The sequence below is a fragment of the Cicer arietinum genome, chromosome 3, assembly GCF_000331145.2.
Source record: "Cicer arietinum cultivar CDC Frontier isolate Library 1 chromosome 3, Cicar.CDCFrontier_v2.0, whole genome shotgun sequence".
Lineage (NCBI taxonomy): Eukaryota > Viridiplantae > Streptophyta > Magnoliopsida > Fabales > Fabaceae > Cicer > Cicer arietinum.
This window is the reverse complement of record NC_021162.2, coordinates 65,742,932-65,763,514: the sequence shown is the minus strand read 5'-3', so window position 1 is coordinate 65,763,514 and position 20,583 is coordinate 65,742,932. Positions and strand designations below refer to the sequence as shown.

Genomic DNA, 20,583 nt, shown 5'->3' with positions numbered 1-20,583 from the left:
AATACAACTAATCAAATATCTTTTGACCCTTCAACTATTTTATTTATTTACTGTATTATAATTTATCAAAATTTATAACTAACTATAATTAATAATTGTTTTAATAAATAAAATTTATTTTATTATTAAAATCAACAAAATAAATAATTTTCAAAAAAAGAATACTAGTATAATTTTATGGTATACCATAACCGCCTCTAGCTGATGGATATATAACACAACATGAAGAGACAAAAGAAAAAGAAAAATGATTACACTATATTGAGATTTATGAGTTGGAAAAACTTGAACGCCACATTCAGCCAAATGCCAGCTTATTCAAAGCACTAAGCAGCATATTTAGTTAGATAAACGTATGATATAATATAATATGTGTATTGCGTTTGCGTCATCTAAGTGATGATTTATTATTTTAGTTTATTTACTTATTATAGAGAGCATATTTTAGAAACACTCCAAACGGTATTTCTGTTGATTGTACTGTATTAATTATACATTAATGCGCACCCACAAGCGCGTCTCTGTCTGCATAGTGCGCAGCACAATCACAAAACTATATTAACTACTATGCATGTCAACAAATACAAATGATTTCTATTTTCCAAAATAAATAAATAACTATTATTTTTTATCCTATAAATGTATAATTAGTATCGCATTATAATTATGTAGCATTTTTTATGCACCAAAAGCATAATCATAATAATAATAATATTAATGACTCATTGGCCAGTTCCTATATTTGATCCACATTATCCTCCCTGTTGCACACTCTAATAAAGACATTATTTATTGTTGAATTCAATTAATCTAACAGTTAGAATTATGTTGTGTACGTGAATTGTTTTCTGTTATATGAACTGTTCTTGTTTACTTTTCAAGAAGTTTTAAATATTTCTTGAACAAAACGATAACATAGTTTTCTTCTGTTTTCTAAAATTAACCAATTAAGTAAAAGAAAACGATGAATAGTAAAAAAGATAACATCAATCTTATGCAAAAAAGCTATAAAGAATTTTTGCTATAATTATTCGCTCCATAATTTTTTGAGTCAACAGTTTAATTAAATACTATTTTTTAGTAGAATATTTAAAACATTAATTGAAAGTTTATTTTTAAAAAAATCATGAAAATAAAAGTAATTTTTTTTTTGACAAATTAAATGTTGTGTATCTATTTTCACAATTAGAATCGGTGATTTTATACGTAATAAAAAAATATAAAATTAAAAAAATTATCACATTTTTTAAAATTATTCCTATTAAATTTTGGTGTACCGCGTTTACTATTACATAAATATAAAATAAAAAATATTTATATTTATAAATAATATTATGAATTAAATGTTACAATTGACAACAAATAATAAATTCTGTATTAAATATTAAAAGAGTAATTTATTTTGAGATATGTTTTTTACACACAAATCACTTAATTGTAATAAGAGAGAATATTAATTTTTAAGTTATAATTTAATAAAAAAATATTGATATTATTAGATTGAATGTGTTAAATTTTATTTTTATTTCACAATTTTAATTTTTTTAAATATTTAAGATATAATTACTGTTGAATTTGATTTTTACTTTATAAATAAAAGATGAAAAAATAAAACAAATAAAGATGTATTATTTTTTTAATATGTCCGTCTAACTCCAAAAAGAAAAATTGCACTTCAATGATTAATAGATAAACTTAAACATGTCTTATTTGTAGCATTTATTTATTTATCATTATTACATTGGCATATTTGTTGTGACAGAAAATTATGAAACATCACGCGCGTAAAAGCCGGTAAGAATTGGAAGATCCGCCCAAGAACACCCTAAGCTGCCAGCATTTTCTATTGGATCCCAAAGCAGTTAGAGAGAGAAAGAGAGAGAGAGAAAAAAAAAACATATTTCGGAAACTTTGAGGAATTTTTTTATTAGAAAAAAGGGACATGGAGATTCTCGTCTTCCAATGATCCCTTCATTCCTACAAATTTTCCTGTTTGTTTTTTTGGTGTCACAGCTTGATTCTCAATTGCTGTGATCCCAAACAACATCAAAACTTCTCTTTCTTTCTCTCTCTCCTCTTTTGCATTCTCCTTTTTCATTGCACAAGGAGGATAATTCCACGAACCCCAATACAAAATTTCAGATTTTAAAGGCGATTCTGATTCAGGGTCGACCCTTGATTTGGGTTTTTATGGGGTTTGTGAATATTATAGGCCAATTTTGGTGACACACGTGTGATTGTGCTGCCATGATTGGGAATAGAAGTCAGCAATTTGGGTCTTCTCCTTCTGAAGGTGGGCCCCACAATATGAAACCAAGGAGGCTCTATCAAGTTTGGAGAGGAGGCAATGTCAGTTCTTTTTAGCTCTCTTTTTCTTTTTCTTAATATTTGTTACCAAATTATATTTTATAAATGGTGTGAATTGTTTGTTTGATATATGTTGTAATTAGTTTGAACTTGTTTTCATTCTGTTGTATTGAAAGTTTTGCTATTTTTTTTCCTTCCTTTGCTGTCAATATGTCTTTTTCTTGTTGTGAGGGTAAGGATGATTCAGCATGAATGTTGTTGCTTCCATTACATAATTGGTGAATCCTTGTGTATCGGATGCTTGCTTGCAATGCGACGCATATGTTTGGTTTTGCAGCATGTTCACTTTTGAATGAGTCAAATTCGATTTTCGAGGTGTAGAATTCATGTTAACATATTTGGATGTGCTCGAGTACAAATGATTATGTTTGCAGAATTGATTCTAATTTGAAGTTAGAATTTAGAGCATTTGTCTCCAAATGTGATTTTTACACTCAAGTTTATTATTCAACCCTCGATTACGTAAATTTATCCAAACATAAATCATTTTACATTCAACTTACTTTTAGCCAGAATCATGTTTACAAAATCAAATTTTATCACCATAGAACCACACACACTTAGTTTTGGAGCTTTGATGAATGGTGGTGGTCTGGTGGAAACAGTCTGGCTGGCACGCAAGATTGAAGACTCAAACGTGAAACCAAACATATGTTAAATTTGCTTTTGTAGTAAATTACAAACGCAAACTAATGCTTGCAATTGCAAATATCTGAAGCTGTTGCCAGTTCAATTGGAACACTTTTCTTGTGGTCAATTTTATATTCAGAAGATGAATTTTGTCATGGCTGTGGACATTTTAATTTTAAGCTTTATATGCCTACTATTTGAAAAAATTTATGCCGTTGAATTGGATTGGAAATAAGCATAATTCTATTATTTAGATATGATTAGATGTCTCGAAACAACGGCAAACCTGTTATTCTGTACTAATTCTATTTTTTTCCTTTCCTTCATTCAGAAGTTTCTCTGTGGTGGGAGACTGGTTTTCGGTCCTGATGTAGCTTCTTTGTTTCTTACATCATTCCTAATTGTTGGACCTGCAATAACATTTTGTGTTAAGATATATCTTGAAGCCAAGAAGGAGAAGGCCGGGGATCACGTTTTTTGGTGTCCTGTAATGATTGTGGGTTTAGTTCTAACTGTTCTGGTAAATGCCCTCAACACTTTGTCATTTTACAGAAACTTGTCAAACTCATGCATTGTTTCTTTATTTTCCCACTCTTAGTTTTGCTTTTTTTTACACACATTGTGTAATCTAATCCATAAATAAGATATGATTAAGATAATATGGCAGTAAGAAATCATAATGTTGAATATTTATATAGTGCGCACGAGTTTGATTATTTATAAGGAAATAATTAGTATATTTGTACAAATAATACTCTTATCACATTACGTTTCCTAAAAATAATAGGGATCATAGTATTCAAACACAGCACTTTCCATCAGGCTTGCTGTAAATATAATGACATTATTTCATTTTTCGTGCTCGGCATCGGGATTGATTGATCCTCAGTCTTTTTTCAATTTATTCTTTCCTTGTAGCTTATGATTAGAGCACTTTTCTCTTTTGAAAGATAAAACTGACATATAAGACAACTCATGTGCAGGATTTAATATTCCTCCTCTTGACTTCTGGGAGAGATCCTGGCATTATCCCCAGAAATTTAACACCTCCTGAATTTGATGAGGCGTTTAATATACCTACTCCTTCGATGGAGTGGATTAATGGTTCGACCCCTCATCTGAAACTACCTCGAACTAAAGATGTAATTGTTAATGGTCATACAGTTAAAGTGAAGTTCTGTGATACATGCTTGCTTTATCGACCCCCTCGTACTTCTCATTGTTCTATATGCAACAACTGTGTCCAGAGATTCGATCATCACTGCCCCTGGGTTGGTCAGTGCATTGGAATAGTAAGTCAGCTTTACTGCAAAGAAAAACTTTGTGAAAGCATTTCCTAAAATATGTGTTGATTTTACTCGTTAATAAGGAGCTATGAGACTTTAAAAGTAAACAATTGTCTACATTCTAAAAACAATGAAAATATCAAAAAATTGTTATCATTATTTCTGGAAATGCATCTTCATTAACTAGCATTCCATCTTATCTTCATGACAATGATTTACTCCAAGAGTCTCTCATTAAGGTAAAATGAACACGTATATTTTAGGAAATGTTTTCAAAGTAAATGGCCCCATTTCAAACATTCACAGAAATAGTATTATTCCATGTTTTAATCCAACCAAAAATATTTGTATGCTATTTGGGAATGAGTTTAAAAGGTTTATAGAACAAATCTGAAAGTAGACACTGTTGGATCTGATCAATTCATGCCCAAACCTTGTAGTTAAGGATCATTGATGGTTCGACAAGAATGTTATGATTATTTCCTTTTCTTTTTCTGCAAGAAAAATATGCAGATCTCTACCCTCTAGGCTCTGTATGTTATTCCTTTTTTTTCTCAGGATCTGTTTGTTTCAAATGTTTCCTGTTTCCATTTCCACCGTTAAAATAAGCAATAGAGAACGCATTATGAAAGTTTTTGAAAATGCATTTCAAAAATAGATTGAATATTTCTAAAAATTCTGAAAAATTTGTCCTGAGGTCAGTGATGAATTCCTAAAACCAAGTGGCACTTTAAATGTCTGCTTAGATGTTTATTGCCTTGGTTTTATTTCTTAGAAACAGGAATGTGAGTTGTTTGTTTTTACTGGTGTGGGAATCTTCTCCATTTAATTTCTCTCAAGAACTAACAGTTGTCTTACACGCTGACACAATTGCAGCGAAACTATCGGTTCTTCTTCATGTTTATTTCAACATCAACCATTTTGTGCCTATATGTCTTTGTGTTCTCTTGGATCAATCTTGCCCAGACTGATGCTTGGGACGCGATCTCACATGATTATGTATCAGATTTTCTCATTGTATATTGCTTCATTGCTGTTTGGTTTGTTGGTGGCCTCACAGCTTTCCATTTCTATCTCATTTGTACAAACCAGGTGACTATTTTACTTCTCGAAATGCGAGAGATTGTTTTGTTTCCATACTAGATTTTTTGTTTATTGGTTTACACTTTCTTACACTATTTTACTTTTGTTATTGTGCAGACAACTTATGAGAACTTCCGTTACCAATATGATAAAAAAGGGAACCCATACAATAATGGATCACTGAGAAATATTGGAGAAACACTTTGTTCCAGGACTCCTGCTTCGAAGAATAATTTCCGATCATTTGTACAACAGGATGAACATATGATGGTTGGGTCTTTGACTCCGAACATTGCGAACGAACTTTTGACTCCAAAGGAGAAAATTGATGTTGAAATGGGATCTATGCGCACAGACGATGGTGGTTTTCCAATTCCTGAACTTCTGCGAAATTTTAATTTTGATGATTTTGAGGATGACATGAAGTTTGCAGATGAGGAGGGACACACTTCATTTGATCCATTCTACAGTGTTGAGGAAAACATAAAAGACTCAGCCAGAACATCTGTTGCTACAGTTTTAAATTTCCATAGTATCACAATTGAAGATGGAGCGGATGAGTCTGTTCATAGCTGCCATGCTGGATTCGAAGTCAAAGAACTTGAAATTGAAGAATCTACCAATGCAACTAAAGAAACTGATGACAGGAATGACTCACGTTAAGCCAAAATGCCAACTTTTTCTCATTAATACAGAGGTTTTCTTCTCACTCTTGATACTTTTTTTTTGGTTGAAAATTTTGGGTATTGGCTGTCTGGAATTTTTAACCAACAAAACCATAGGCTTATGTGAAGCACTGACACGAGCACCACATCGACACATAGGCACTACCGCTCTGTAATAATTTGAGACAATGAAAGTGATTGAATGTAACCACATGTGTCGGTGTCAAATACCGAACACACCTTCAATTTAAAGTGTTGGTGCTACATTAGGCCTGTAATTTCTTGTGGGTTGTTTTAGTTGGATCATTGGCAGTGACAAGTGCTTATTCTGACTTAAATCCTAAGTAGCATTTTCTCTACATATACTCAAATCTGGTTTAGATACCTTCACGCTGAATGTGTAGAATGTACTGCAAAAAGTGACGAAAAAGCGATTAAGGCCTGTTTGGTTTGAGAAAACGTTTTCTATTCTAATTTATCAGTTTTCATTTAAATTGCAAAGTTTTCCCCTTGTCTTCACTCTATTTTGTGTTATCGAAGATTTGTTAAGGAAATAAATAGTGAAAACAAAATAAGTCGTTTACAATTTCATGTACCAATATCTAAAAGCAGAAAACAAACGGACAACATTGCCATTAAAAAAAGGCAATGCAGGGTGTTTTAGTTGGTAAGGATTCAACTCAAATCTCACAAGGACCTAAGTTCGAATCCCGCTGCTTATGTGAGAATCTTATTGGTCGGTAATATGTAAGTACGTCTGTAAGCGCTCTTTGAGCCTTGAGGCATTCCCTAACTTGGACGGGCCCTTGGGATTCAACTCGTCTAAACTTCTTATTATCAAAAAAATAAAAAAAAATATTGCAATTAGAAAAGAAAAAAGAAATTAAAAGTAGAAAATGTTTTTTCAAACAAAGCAGACTCTAAAAGTTTCATTCATAAGCTGTTTCCTTGACTGGTATTTCAGGTTTATTGCAGGTCCTCTCTTTGATTACTTGTTTGCCTTGAAGTAGATATGGAGGATAGTTTTCTTCCATATTGGTTTTGCTGCAATTAGTGGTTTGGAAGAAAAATTCCCAATATGCAGGATTCATGCAAGTTCATTGATGCTATTCATGCTGGAATTGGAGGAATGACCTTGCACTCCCTCCCTCCCTCTCTCTCATTTTAGTATAAAAATTTGGCAAGTGTTTGTTGTATGATGTAAATTCCACTTGCATTCAAAATAATGCAGAAAGATTGTTTGGCTAAGTTTTTGTGATAGGTGGCACTGTTCTAGATGTGCCTATTTCTTCAACTCAGTTCCTTGTTAAAATTCTATTCTAGAGTGATTGATTTTTTAATTTATTATTACTAGATGTTTTGAATTTCTGTAAGTAGTTCGTTGATTTCTCTTTTTATGATTCAATTTATCTGTTCCTCTCATTAGGTCCTCACTAGAGAAGCATGCAATCTCTAAGTGTCACCTTAAAAGTTTTTTATGTGGGAAAGTACCACTCAACTCAATTAAAATTTTAACCAGTGAAATGACAGTTCAATTTAACTTAGAAGCAAAATTATTGATAAATTAACCTTTTGTATATATGAACTGAATATTCTCTATGCACAATTAGAGAGACTAATATCTCGAATAAGACAAAACAACAAAGATAGTAAAGTTCTTTAGAGTTTTAATGTTGAATTTTTAAGATTGAATTCAAATTTGAAATCATATGATTAAATTAAAAAAGATTTAAACTATGTCATCTAAACACATGCTATTGATGTTAACTTATTTGATAAGGACTAACTATGCTTTTTTATCATTAAATGATCTTATTTTAAGAAATTGTTAACACATGAAATAGTTATTTTAGGGGGACTAATGTATGTTCTTCCTTTTGAAAAGATAGAGAACTAAATCCTTGAAGGAAATAATATTTTACACTAATATTTGTATAATGAATTGTTTTTTATATAAAACCAATACTGTTTTTTAAAATACAATTGGTTTATTTTTCCAAAAGTTGTGGTATGTTTTTATTATTATTGTTGTCTTTCTACTCTAATTTATGTTATTGGCGTTGCATCTGAAGATTAATCTTTAAAAATTCATATTTAAATTTATTTTTTATAAAAATTATAAATTTTTATAAGAGAAAAGTTTATAATGGTTTAAATATGACTATAAAAAATTATTTAAAATTATAGATATAAATATATATTGACTTTAAAGTAAGATAAAAAATGAAAAAGAGAAATTTTTAAAATAAAAAGTTAAGAAACTTTTTGTATTAACTAAAAACCAAATGTTGAAATTTTATAAAAAGAAAAAACTGAAACTAGATATACAGGTATAACATTTGTAAGAATTAAAAATCCAACAAACTCCATTTCACCCAATATTAATTCTGCACACAATAATCTAAAGAAACCTACATCTACATGTAATCACCACAACCAATCATGTAACAAGGAAAAACATACAACAAATGCCACGTGTCATGTTTCAATTAACGTTCAAAGATTTCATTGGATGAGATTCTATCACACTCTCATCTAAATCAAACTTGTCTCTGAAAAAAACAACTTCAAAGTTCTAAGCTTTAGCTTAGTTCCGCTTCACTCCATAACACAACACCACCAAAGTTTCTTTTGCTCCAAAGCATGGCAGCAGAAATGGCTCTTGTGAAACCAATTTCAAAATTCAGCAGCAACCTCAGACCAAAATTCAACACTCCAAGAACAGTTTCATACTCAATAAGAATGTCAGCTACACCAACAACAACACCAACTTCAACAAAACCAAGCAAGAAACCCAACAAAACTTCCATCAAAGAGACCCTTTTGACACCAAGGTTTTACACCACTGATTTTGATGAAATGGAGACCCTTTTCAACACTGAGATTAACAAGAACCTTAATGAGGCTGAGTTTGAAGCTTTGCTTCAGGAGTTTAAAACTGATTACAATCAGACTCATTTTGTTAGGAACAAGGAGTTCAAAGAAGCTGCTGATAAACTTGATGGACCTCTTAGACAGATCTTTGTCGAGTTTCTTGAGAGGTCTTGTACTGCTGAATTCTCTGGTTTTCTTCTCTACAAAGAGCTTGGAAGGAGGCTCAAGGTTTGGTTCCCTTCTTTGTTTCTTTAGAAACCCTTTTCAACATTCAATTTAGCATAATAATTGATAATGAGTAAATTACCAATTTAGTCCATGAAATTGTAGAGCGTAATTAACTTGGTTCGTTAAGCTAACAAAATTTCAAAATGATATTTGAATTTGAAATTATCAGTTACATCTAGACGACAATTTCAGCTACTAAATTGACTGATTCAATAGTACTAATATGATCAACAAATTTCAACTGTAAGGGTTATTTTGAAATATTTGAAAATTTATGGACTGAATTGACAAAATCCTATAATATCAATGAGAATTAGTTCTTTGATTATGATTATTATTTTTGTCTGAGAAGTGTTTTGGAAACATGCAAAGTAAAAAGTCTATATTGAGACATTTTTGTTTGCAATTCTAGGTACTAGGATTTTGGGTTAATGACTTTGGATAGTTTAATGTAATTATGCTAAATTTAATGTCTTATAAGAAGTTGTTGTTCTTTATATACTTTTGGTTGATTGATTAAATTGTTCGAGATTTTGCAGAAAACCAACCCTGTGGTGGCTGAAATTTTCTCTCTGATGTCTAGGGATGAAGCTAGGCATGCTGGGTAAGGAAACATAAAACCTTGTGCTTTTACTTCTTAATCCTCCTCCTTTCTCTCTGATGTCTATATGACTAGTTCTGAGAACTTGTGCAACACATAGGGAGAAAATCGTCAAAAGAATATACATTAGTTACAATTTACAATTTGTTGCGTTCAATTATTGACCTCACCATTTTGATTCTATGCAGGTTTTTAAATAAGGGTTTATCTGACTTCAATTTGGCATTAGACTTGGGATTCTTGACAAAAGCTAGAAAATACACTTTTTTCAAGCCCAAATTTATTTTCTATGCTACATATTTGTCTGAGAAAATTGGATACTGGAGATACATAACCATATACAGACATCTCAAGACCAATCCTGAGTACCAATGTTATCCCATTTTTAAATACTTTGAGAACTGGTGCCAAGATGAGAATAGGCATGGAGATTTCTTCTCTGCCTTGATGAAAGCACAGCCACAATTTCTTAATGACTGGAAGGCGAAGTTGTGGTCTCGATTCTTCTGTCTATCGGTATCTTTTCTTTCTTTTGCGTCCAAAATTTTGCTCTTCCTTTAAGGTTCTTAAGTTGAAACCTCAATAGCTAGTGCTAATTGTTGAACACCAGACTTTTTTATTTATCTAAAATGTCAGTGCTACATAAGGTTACATAAGGTTGTGGTCGTTTTCTTTCGTTGACACAACATAAAATAGTTATCAAATTTGTCTTGCAGGTTTATGTCACAATGTATCTCAATGATTGCCAGCGCACGGATTTCTATGAAGGAATTGGGCTTAACACAAAAGAATTTGACATGCATGTCATCATTGAGGTAAGTTTGTGTTTGCGCATATTCGCTATAATCGCTGTTGACAGCAATTTGGTACAATCTCTATTTGTTTCTAAACCATAAACCCTAAATACTTGTTATGAATGAATTTAGCAACTGACTTACAACTGAAAGTAATGGAGCCTTGAGTTACTATTATAAAAACACATAACATGTGAGAGTTGATCAACAAAGAATACATGTTGAACTCATAAATCACAATCAGTTACTCAAGCAAGCTTCATTTCTGGATTGTTTTGGCAGACAAACCGAACCACCGCCAGAATTTTCCCAGCTGTTCTTGATGTTGAGAACCCAGAATTTAAGCGAAAGTTGGACCGGATGGTGGTGATAAACGAGAAGATTCTTGCTGTTGGTGAGAGTGATGACAATTCATTGGTGAAGAACTTAAAGAGGATTCCACTGATTGCTGCTTTGGTGTCTGAACTCTTGGCTGCTTATCTAATGCCACCAATTGAGTCAGGATCTGTAGATTTTGCCGAGTTTGAACCGCGGCTTGTGTACTGAAGTTGTGTATAAATTCCTTACTTGATTTTGATATCTATTGTAATGTTCATCTTGATTGCTGCTAGTACTGCTGCTGCCACAAGACAGTGTGGTCACATTTACCATGATGAGATCCTTATTAGTTAAAATCATATTTTCTCATTTCTGAATCTCCTTTTCTTCTTCTTTAGAAGTTCACTAGAAATGTTAATATTATGAGTTACTTATATCAAGTGAAAAGTTCAGCTTAGTGTATTTTATGAAAAAAGAATGAAGAATCTGAACACAAATATCAAATACTAGCGAGCAACAGTGTTGAAAAAGCTCCAGAAAGCAATTCCATCGTTCTTGCAGAATAATACAAGCATGTGAATGTTCTTGACAATTCCATAAACACCTGCATATAGAAAATTCACTACGAGTAAAGCTTACAACACTTCTTGCTAATACATTTATCCCACCACCTACACTACACAAATAATCATTGAAAACCAGATATCAACCATTTATTACAAAATGGAATTTCTTCAATCTGATTTACTTTTTGAGCCTGTTTTATCTTCTTTTACGGGTCGTACGAGCAATTTAAATGTCCACACTGCCAAAATAGTTGCCTCTATGGGGGCAAGCCAGTATACAAGAATGTGCTCCTTTGTTATGTGATCGCCTCGAGCATAAGCCCATCCCATTACCTGAACATGTCAATCAACGTTTCTTAGCAAAAAATAATAATAATAACAACAAAAGTTTCTTCAATGGTTTAAATGACCAAAGCTCTGATACCAAATGGCTACAAATAAACTCACAAATAAACTCAGATACAACAATACTTACAGCTGCGGGGTTCATACAACCACCGGTAAGATCAGAACCAAGTATATGAAGTGTTAACTTGGAGAGGCTGGAAATCCAAGTCTTCATGAAGAAACTTCCATGGATTTTTGTTGCGGCAAGTCCAAGTGAAATGGTTACAATTGCATATGTTAGTAATCCTTCTGTCAATGCTCCCCGATGAATGTCAACATTCAAACGCGGTCCCCGTCCTACTTCGGGAATGGTATCAATAAGAAATTTTACACCAACAATAGATCCAACCACCTGAAGGGATTAATACCATGCATATTCAAGATGATTTTTGAGACATTCAGGTCTTTGGTTGAGATGCATAAAAATGGTTCATATATATACTAAGAGTCGATGTAAATCAAGATGCTACACAGGATTGAGAAGGGGAGTCAAGATCGTAAGTTATACCATAAATAATAAGATCCTACAAAATTCATAAAATTACAGCTCATTATTTGTGTGTGTGCGCTCATATACAATCACATATATATGCATATAAAATAGCATAAACAGGGATAGAAAACCTTTAAATCACTACAAATAATTGATTAATCTTGAACTCAAAATTCATAAGAAAGCTAGACACAATTCATAAATCACAAGTTAACAACTTAAGCTAGAATATTAGCAAGTACAACTTAACAACTCCAAAAAGGAAAGTAAAAAGCACCATGTTTTTAACAAATGCCGAGTAAACACCAAAATCAGGTAGTCAAATTCTAGATTACTAATCTAGAAGTTAAAATCGCTCACCAAATCCCAAAAACATACTCACCAATCCTATCGATCTTACGATTAAGATAGATCATCAATCTGATAGGAACCCAAATAAAGAAAGATAAGAAATAGAAGTATTATTGATTGAAACTGAAATATTACAGAAGACAAATGCTCCTCGTAGAAGAGATGATTCTCTCTATGCCCAACCTTAAAGGTTCTAATAGAAAATATCCAGAATGATAACTTCCCTCTCTCAACACTACCTTTTATAACTAACTCCCCTTTTCTCTAATTTGCCTTTTGGATAACTTTAATTGGACCTTGGACAATTGGACCTACAACTACAAGTACATATAAGATACCTAATCACAATCCCACACGATCCTATCAAATTGCAATTCTCCCCACAATTGGGATTGTGCAGGTTGTCAAATATTGTAAGATTGCAATTTTGATTACTTTGCTTAAAACGGTCAGAGTCACATATACATTTCTATTTGTTTAATAATACACAACAAAGACTTCACAGCAATGCCTTTTCACCTTACTTGTTTTAAACTTGCACAAATTTGTTAAAGACGAGTAATATTAATCCTCACTGTGACAATAAGATCTCCTGGTTATAATGTTACTAAAATTTTCCTATTTCATTGGTCTTTTGTGATGATGTTAAAAATTTCAATCCTCCATTAGACCACCTATCCTCCTCTCTTTCCAATGTACCCAGAATCTAAACAAGCAACTAAAGCAATGACTCTCTCAAAGTCAGTAAATCACCGATGATCAGAACACCAAGATAATTGTGCCACTTTCCCTTCTTGTATATATACTTCAGCAATCAACAGTAGTTTTCTAGTCCTCCTATACAATACCTTGTGATATTGAGACAGCTAAAAACCAAACATGACCAAAGTACCAAAGAGTGTAGTACAAAACTTCAGAGAAAATTTCAAATCCAAATACCAAATAGTAAATTTGCCTACAAAGAGTTAAGTCATCTTTCACACATGAAGAATTTAACAATCTTTTATCAACATCTCAAATAGTGCTCCACTTAACCCAAGAGAAGATCAAGTTAAATGGAACCTAGTACCAACAAATTGGGAACAACAGTACAGAGACACAGCTTAAAACTAGAGACTTCTTCTAGAGTGTGAACGTGCTCAATCAAACCTCAAAACCTATTGAAAGATCCTAATATCAACAATCAAAATCATTTTGAATTTAACTTATATACACCATCACCTAAAGAGTTTCTAAACTGACAATCAACCATAACAGTTGCATCATTAAAAAGTGTGACATTTCTTGTAACTACTTCTAAATTCACCTATATGGATGTTTCTGATGCACTGACATGCAAAACTTTTGTACACTGACACTGTTGAAAATAAAACTCAATAATTTTTTCATTAAATTCCAATTTTCTCTCAATGAATAAAAAGAACTAGATGCAAGTAATAATTATAATATACAAGAAGAAGAAGGTAATTAACCTGAGCAGGAATTCTGGAACCAACACAAAAAATGAAGTTATGAAAATCTCCAGAGAAAGCATCAGCCAAAACAGTGAGAGGATTGTAGGCCCCACCACGAGAAACCTTAGCAAGGAAAGCAAAGAGGAACATGTTGGCTATGGAAAAAACAATTTTGACAATCTCAGCGATATGGGTATGAGAAAAGGCAAGAACTTTGAAGACGAATAATCGAACGAGAACACCAGAGCATACCCACATGAAAGACATAACAAAATCTGATACAATAATCAATTTACTTCGTTCCATCTTCAATCTATGAGATGATGATGATATATATCTTTGTGTTTGGAATTTGAATCAAACAAAGAAGGAGGATCTATATAGATATAGCCATGAAAATTGAGATACGATGCTTCATGGGTGGCATTGGCATCACAATGCTGTGGACAAATAAATTATAATGTTTCTCAAACACAAATATAAGTTTTGGATTAATGTCTTGCTTTTGAGTTGATTTTATTTTATTTTTTATAATTAAGTATTGTTTTTATCATTTTTTTATTAAATATTCGTTTCAATTATTTTAGTCATTTATTTTTAAAAATAATGAATATTAATCATTTTTATTACTATCCTTTCAAAATTTATACAAAAATTGTTATAATTACATAGATCTAATCTTCTTGAATTAATTATAAAATTGAATGCGTAAATATAATAAGAAAGGGACCGAAAATTTTGATAAATGTCATTCTATTTATAAAATAGATATATTTTAAAGCGAGTTTTTTAAAATGCAAAATTATTATTAAATTGATTTTTTTCAAGTATAAATTATAATACATAAGTTGTCAAATTGTTATAATTAAAAAAAATTAAAGTATATCACTTATAAAAAATAAAAAAATAAAAATTAATAAAAAAAAATAAAAAACTAAAATTTAGATAAAAGATTAAAATTATATTTAAATATTTTTAATAATTTTTATGAACAAAAATCAAAGTAAACAATTCTATTAATCGAATAGACAACTCTTGATATTATTTGAATTTAATTTATAAATGTCAAGACCGATGTACAAAAATTTACGACCGATAATTAATTATAATATAAAATTATTATAAATATTTAATTTTTATTTTAATCATCTCTAAAATTACTTTATAAAGAATTGAATTGGACCGCTTTAAAATTTTTAAGTGTATAATAATTAAATTTATATTATATTTTATAATAAAAATTTAATCTTTATAAAAACTTTTTAACTAATATATATAAATTAAATCTATAATAAATATATTTTTTATTTTATATTTGAGATGATTATAAATTTTTTTTTTAATCCCAAGAATATAATTCTTTTTTGTAACGTATGAATTTTATTTTAGAAATCAATTGAAATATTCATGGAGTTATAAAATTGTTTAATAGTTTAGGAGAGTACGAATAATAAAAGAAATCACGAGTTCAATTATGCTTATATCGTTTGTTTTTATTTTGACGTTCACTTCTATCGTCTCTCTGAAACTCCTAAACCATTGTGACTCTGCGATCATCCAAGACCACCGACCTTCCACCTACCGGCATCGTTTTACGGCATCTCGGCCGGCACCGTCCTTCCTTCTTTCTTAATCGTTTAGTTCTGGTTCGTTTCTATTCATCCGTACCAACTTTTTTTCCCTTATTTATTCTTCTTTTAGGTTATTTCAATGGTTGTTTTGGTTCTTATTTTGAACATTTCAGTTTTCTTTTGATTGTTTTTTTGGTGTGTTGTTTCGTTGAATTATTGTTCTTCTATCATGTTGATTTTTTTCAAACATAGTGCTATTTTTTGAAGGGGAGGAGAAACGATGCTATAATGTATCTTAACGTATAACATAGAAATAAAAAATTACTACAAATTACAAAATGAATGAATTTCTTGGTTCCGTTCAACTCTTGTACTTTCTATTTCCTTGAAAGTAATTGAATTTTTTTCTTAGCTTTGAGGTTTATTCTATTTTATTTAAAATTTTATTTTATATCTGTGCAGAACTTTCTTGTGGATATAAAAGGACCTGCTTTAGCATTTCTACCAGTGCTTGCATTTGAAGGAAGAACCAGAAGAAATATACCTAACTTTGAGGTGTGCATAAATTCTATTTGTATGTTATTTGCATAACTTATATTTGGTATCTCTCACGACTCATATTGATAGAACTGTGCAATAATTCAAGTTTAGTTTCTGTATATATCATTTTATCTTTTTTAGTGCATGTAGAGAACCTTCTTTTTATAAAATAGAGATCTGTTTAGGATAATTATTTCTCTTTGCGGTATCCTTTTCCACATTAACTAATGGCAACATCTTTTAGTTACTTGGCTTTATGAATTATGACATTCACAATTATCATGGTTGTTGAGGGATCTAGGACAACATTAATGAATTGAGAGTTCGTTATTGTGCACGCGTAATAGTTAAATGATATGGGGTTCATTTTATAATATAACCCTAGGGACCTAGACTATAAATATAAACATACTTAACTAGATATAAGTGAAGAGACCTGTTTATACATTATATCAAGGACAATAAAATTGCATCCAAACATTGGCACTAGTACCTTCGAGTAGTTATGTCCAAAACACACATTTTGAGACCAGTTACATGACACGGTCTTGTTACTTATCTTTAAGTCAAGTCACTAGCCTGCTTGAGAAATCTTGCCTCTTGTGTCTATGTTAGAATAGATAGTAAAGAATTAAGAATACCATTGAGTAATGGTTCTTATATGGATGAATAACAATGAACACAACCAGAAAACAGAATATGAAAACAGTGAGTCCTCTGTTTCACAAATAAAAGGAAAACAAGAATGAAATTTACATATTCAATTTATAGGTATTTGAGAGTCTTCCTCTCCTAACTGCAGTTTAGACTTAACCTGCCATTCCCCTGGTGGTGTTAATGTTAAATAGTGTTTCCTGGTTCGTCTACCCTGTTTTTGCAGGTATTTGTGTTTTTTTGCTTAATTCTTCACCTTGCAGGCAGGCACATTGCTTTATGTGCGGGTTGTAAAAGCAAACCCTGGAATGCATCCTGAGCTGTCATGCACTGATGGTTGGCGTCTTATTCCAAGACTTCATTTTTAAATTCCCTTTTGTGTGTATCTTTTATTCATAGAGTTTTTCTCTGGTTAATTTTAAGTTTCTTTTCATTCTATATTTGCAAACACGATTTTGTCTTTTATTTTGTTGTGGTGTTTGTTTAGCCAGTGGGAAAGCAGGAGAGTTTGGTGCCCTAAAAGAAGGCTATATGTTCGAGTGTTAAACCGGTCTCTCAAGGATGTATGGAATTTAAATTTCTTTTTCTTTTTCTTTACGTGCATACTTTTAACAGATCATAATATGAGAAATTGTATGTTGTTTGTCGGCTTCTCAGCTCACCCACATGTCCAGTACTTGATACATTAGGGAAGAAACTGTCTTTCGAGATAGCAGTTGGCTTAAATGGACGTGTTTGGGTATGCGGATGCCCTCTAGTCTCAGCGTACCATATTATATTCTTTATTTTTTATTTCTTGTCCTATTTTGAAGTATTGGCAATCATTTGTAAGTTGGACTTGGGGAATTTTCATTTTACTAATTTGAGTTTTCCTTTGGAAATTGTTGTTTCATCTATAGGTCAATGCCTCTTCTCCATCAACAACTATTGTCGTAGCTAATGCTATTATAAACTCAGACATTGAGTGGTGTACAGCAGAAAATAATGGCTGAAAAGCTGCTGCAGAGAGTCCAGTGACCAAGTTAACCGTATGTATATAATTGAGTTATAGTTCCTTGTGATTTTATATTACAATTCTTGTGTTGTAAATCTCATTTCCAACTCATGAGGTACATATTTTTTTGTCTTACCATAATATCAATGCTTCTGCAGGGCGAGTACTGTTGATGAGACTACGACAATAGCTAAGTGCATGAATGATTTTCAACACCTTGGTTGTTTAATGTAAGTTACATGGCATTTTAGATAAATGCGGAAATTAACATGGACCAATAAATTTGTTCATTTTAGACCGATGTCCTTTATAGCAATTAGATTTAATAGTTAAAGTATTCAACGACCTAGATTTTTGAAGGGCTATTTGTATGCTAACTTGTAAGGCCACTCAAAAGTTATTTTCTTGACAGTTTTTCAAGAGTGCTGGAATTTATTTGTTGGCTACTGGCTACATCATCTAGATTTTCTGGTCTTGAAGATATGTCTTTGTTTTAGGTTGCAATGTTTTTTTTTGTTCTTTTTCTGTATTTACAGTATACTTTGCTGCGAGGTGTTTGGGCACATCTAGTGGTTTAGTTTTTTTTTGTTACTTTCATAGTTTTAGTTACACTTTTTATTGATGAATTCTGTTTGTTTACAAAAAATAGTAATTGTAGTTTTAAGGCAATGAATACTGACCTTAGAAAGGAATTAAAACTTCAAATTAAAAATTAAAAAAGCAAAAATAAGGAACAAAAATTTGTTGTTTCTAATTGATGTATTACTATTGAATTGTAATATGGTGTCTCTTGTGATGCCATATATATTCAAAATTCTGATTGAACCATCCAACAACTCTTCTACAAATTTCTCACCTTGGTGAGAAATGGCCTTTTGTGTTGATGACATACTGAGAAGATCTTCCAATGAAACGTACAAATCTTTAAGAAATGAAAGGCCAGGTCTTGATTTTGCATAGCTTGTTGTATTCTAGTGGAGTTGGGATGAGCCTCAGAAGGAAAACTGTTTGAGCGAACATGGTACTTTGTTGACATTTTTTGCTATTTAATTTGTTGTTTGTTCTTTATTTTTTCTAAGATAATTGTAAAGCTAGCTCAATGTTTGTGTGATGTTACCAAGTGCTTGACTCTATCTTTATATAAGAGCTAGCCTATCGTGATATTGGTTGATAAAAAATAAAATTCATATAATAAGGCAATAAAACATGGGACACTTGTTAATCACGGTGTACAACATGTGGTGCCCGCATGAATTTTCCTTTGAATATAAGGTGGTAACATGTCTACCCGACATTGTGAATATGTGAATGATATTTATTAATTGCATGTGATATTCTGCAAGATGCTATGATAGTGAAATGAGTTTAAGGTGCACGATGAATATGACTGGCATGTCTTCCTAGTGTTGGCAATCACAAAACCTTATGAGTCATCAATTAGTTTGTCTTCTTTACTGCGACATTATACTCCATCATTTGAATTATATAATTGGTCTCAATATAGTTGCTCTTATATTTGTGCAGTGGATTGTCTCAATTTGAAGGAGCTGCATGCTACAATAAGTTGTTTTAATATAAGGTTCGAATCTAGATCCTATGGTATAGAAAAATGTATAATAATTCAAGGGGTATTTAAGTTAAATATAATTCAGAAAATAAAATGATGACCAAATTTGTAGCTTTTAGATTAGAAATGTTTTTGTACTGTAAAAAATTAGGAATGTGTTTGCACGAGTGGAATATGCTATTTTCCCTTTTTTTTGGTTGAAATAAAATAGTTTAGGTGAGTTGAGACAACTTTGGAAAATAAGAAAATCTAAGGCTCAAAGAGTGCTTAAATAGGTACTAACATATTAGGGAAATGAAGCTGATCTTAATCTAGAGTTCTCAAATTAGGAGCATGATGCAACAAATTGCTTGGGCAATCACATTGGGAGGAGGATAATTTCTAATATAAAAAAATAATGAGAGATGAGAATATAGAGAAAAAGAAAAGTATGAAAATGGATTGAATAAAAAATAAAAAAAAATCTAGTTAAAAAATAGACAGAAAATTGGATAAAAATATCATATTTAGTTATTTTAAACTAAATAGCTATCAGCAATCAAATATAACCTATCATCCATTAGCAATTGTCTATAAGCTATCGACTATCAATTATCGTCTATCAACTATCAGTTGATAATCAATAGTTGATAGGCGACAAAGCTTATTTGATGATATGCGATGTTGCATATCCCCTGATAGCTGTTATCGCCTATCGCTCGATAGGCGATAACGTCTATCGGGCAATACGGAATATCGTCTATTGACTGATAGACAGTAGTCCCTATCGACTGATAAGCGGTAGCCTTTATCGGGTGGTAGACCGTAGTCCCTATCGACTGATAGGCGGTAGCCCCTAACGGACGATATGCGGTAGCCCCTATCGGACGATAGGCGGCAGCCCCTATCGGACGATAAGAGGTAGCCCCTATCGGACGATAGGCGGTAGCCCCTATCGAACGATAGGCGGTAGCCCCTATCGGACGATAGGAGGTAGCCCCTATCGACTGATAGGCGGTAGCCCCTATCGGACGATATGCGATAGCCCCTATCGGACGATAAGCGGTAGCCTTTATCGGGTGGTAGACTGTAGTCCCTATCGAATGATAGGCGGTAGCCCCTAACGGACGATATGCGGTAGCCCCTATCGGACAATAGGCGGTAGCCCCTATCGGACGATA

At 32.0% G+C, this 20,583-nt stretch overlaps 4 protein-coding genes across 5 annotated transcripts; 3 read left to right on the top strand and 1 right to left on the bottom strand.

The window, feature by feature from the left end:
• The first annotated feature begins 2,101 nt into the window (after nucleotides 1-2,101).
• Nucleotides 2,102-7,146, top strand: LOC101493611 (probable protein S-acyltransferase 4). 2 transcript variants are annotated; one of them, XM_004493239.4, is made up of 6 exons: nucleotides 2,102-2,349; nucleotides 3,329-3,517; nucleotides 3,981-4,289; nucleotides 5,160-5,375; nucleotides 5,484-6,063; nucleotides 7,007-7,146. In XM_004493239.4, exons 1-5 carry the CDS (start codon nucleotides 2,248-2,250, stop codon nucleotides 6,027-6,029), a joined length of 1,362 nt encoding a protein of 453 aa, XP_004493296.1. In that variant the 5' UTR covers nucleotides 2,102-2,247; the 3' UTR covers nucleotides 6,030-6,063; nucleotides 7,007-7,146. The 2 variants fall into 2 exon arrangements, with proteins under 2 accessions (XP_004493296.1, XP_004493295.1); XM_004493238.4 differs by having other exon boundaries at nucleotides 6,996-7,136.
• A 1,417-nt stretch (nucleotides 7,147-8,563) lies between these two features.
• Nucleotides 8,564-11,203, top strand: LOC101494559 (CRD1-like protein). The gene is made up of 5 exons (NM_001364758.1): nucleotides 8,564-9,133; nucleotides 9,673-9,737; nucleotides 9,923-10,250; nucleotides 10,451-10,549; nucleotides 10,811-11,203. The coding sequence occupies exons 1-5, from the start codon at nucleotides 8,675-8,677 to the stop codon at nucleotides 11,072-11,074; spliced, it is 1,215 nt and encodes a 404-aa protein (NP_001351687.1). The 5' UTR covers nucleotides 8,564-8,674; the 3' UTR covers nucleotides 11,075-11,203.
• Nucleotides 11,204-11,324: 121 nt separating this feature from the next.
• On the bottom strand, nucleotides 11,325-14,573 carry LOC101494876 (probable aquaporin SIP2-1). Its single transcript, XM_004493242.4, has 3 exons — nucleotides 14,116-14,573; nucleotides 11,888-12,151; nucleotides 11,325-11,745 (listed from the first exon to the last, which is right to left on the bottom strand). The coding sequence occupies exons 1-3, from the start codon at nucleotides 14,401-14,403 to the stop codon at nucleotides 11,581-11,583; spliced, it is 717 nt and encodes a 238-aa protein (XP_004493299.1). The 5' UTR covers nucleotides 14,404-14,573; the 3' UTR covers nucleotides 11,325-11,580.
• Nucleotides 14,574-15,632: 1,059 nt separating this feature from the next.
• On the top strand, nucleotides 15,633-18,309 carry LOC101489384 (exosome complex component rrp40-like; the record flags this gene model as incomplete). The annotated part of the gene is made up of 7 exons (XM_073366509.1): nucleotides 15,633-15,743; nucleotides 16,131-16,223; nucleotides 17,126-17,198; nucleotides 17,350-17,425; nucleotides 17,520-17,601; nucleotides 17,762-17,890; nucleotides 18,015-18,309. Coding segments are annotated over 4 exons (336 nt in total), but the record flags the coding sequence as incomplete, so codon positions are not given.
• Nucleotides 18,310-20,583: the final 2,274 nt, after the last annotated feature.

Excerpts from the sequence above, each read along its gene's own strand:
- LOC101494559 (NM_001364758.1), top strand. The coding sequence starts at position 8,675 with ATGGCAGCAGAAATGGCTCTTGTGAAACCAATTTCAAAATTCAGCAGC. Across the intron at positions 9,134-9,672 it reads AGCTTGGAAGGAGGCTCAAG|AAAACCAACCCTGTGGTGGC; the intron begins GTTTGGTTCCCT and ends GAGATTTTGCAG. Across the intron at positions 10,550-10,810 it reads ACATGCATGTCATCATTGAG|ACAAACCGAACCACCGCCAG; the intron begins GTAAGTTTGTGT and ends TTGTTTTGGCAG.
- LOC101494876 (XM_004493242.4), bottom strand. The coding sequence starts at position 14,403 with ATGGAACGAAGTAAATTGATTATTGTATCAGATTTTGTTATGTCTTTC. Across the intron at positions 12,152-14,115 it reads GTTCCAGAATTCCTGCTCAG|GTGGTTGGATCTATTGTTGG; the intron begins GTTAATTACCTT and ends TAATCCCTTCAG. Across the intron at positions 11,746-11,887 it reads GTTGTATGAACCCCGCAGCT|GTAATGGGATGGGCTTATGC; the intron begins GTAAGTATTGTT and ends TGACATGTTCAG.
- LOC101493611 (XM_004493239.4), top strand. The coding sequence starts at position 2,248 with ATGATTGGGAATAGAAGTCAGCAATTTGGGTCTTCTCCTTCTGAAGGT. Across the intron at positions 2,350-3,328 it reads AAGTTTGGAGAGGAGGCAAT|AAGTTTCTCTGTGGTGGGAG; the intron begins GTCAGTTCTTTT and ends TCCTTCATTCAG. Across the intron at positions 4,290-5,159 it reads TTGGTCAGTGCATTGGAATA|CGAAACTATCGGTTCTTCTT; the intron begins GTAAGTCAGCTT and ends ACACAATTGCAG.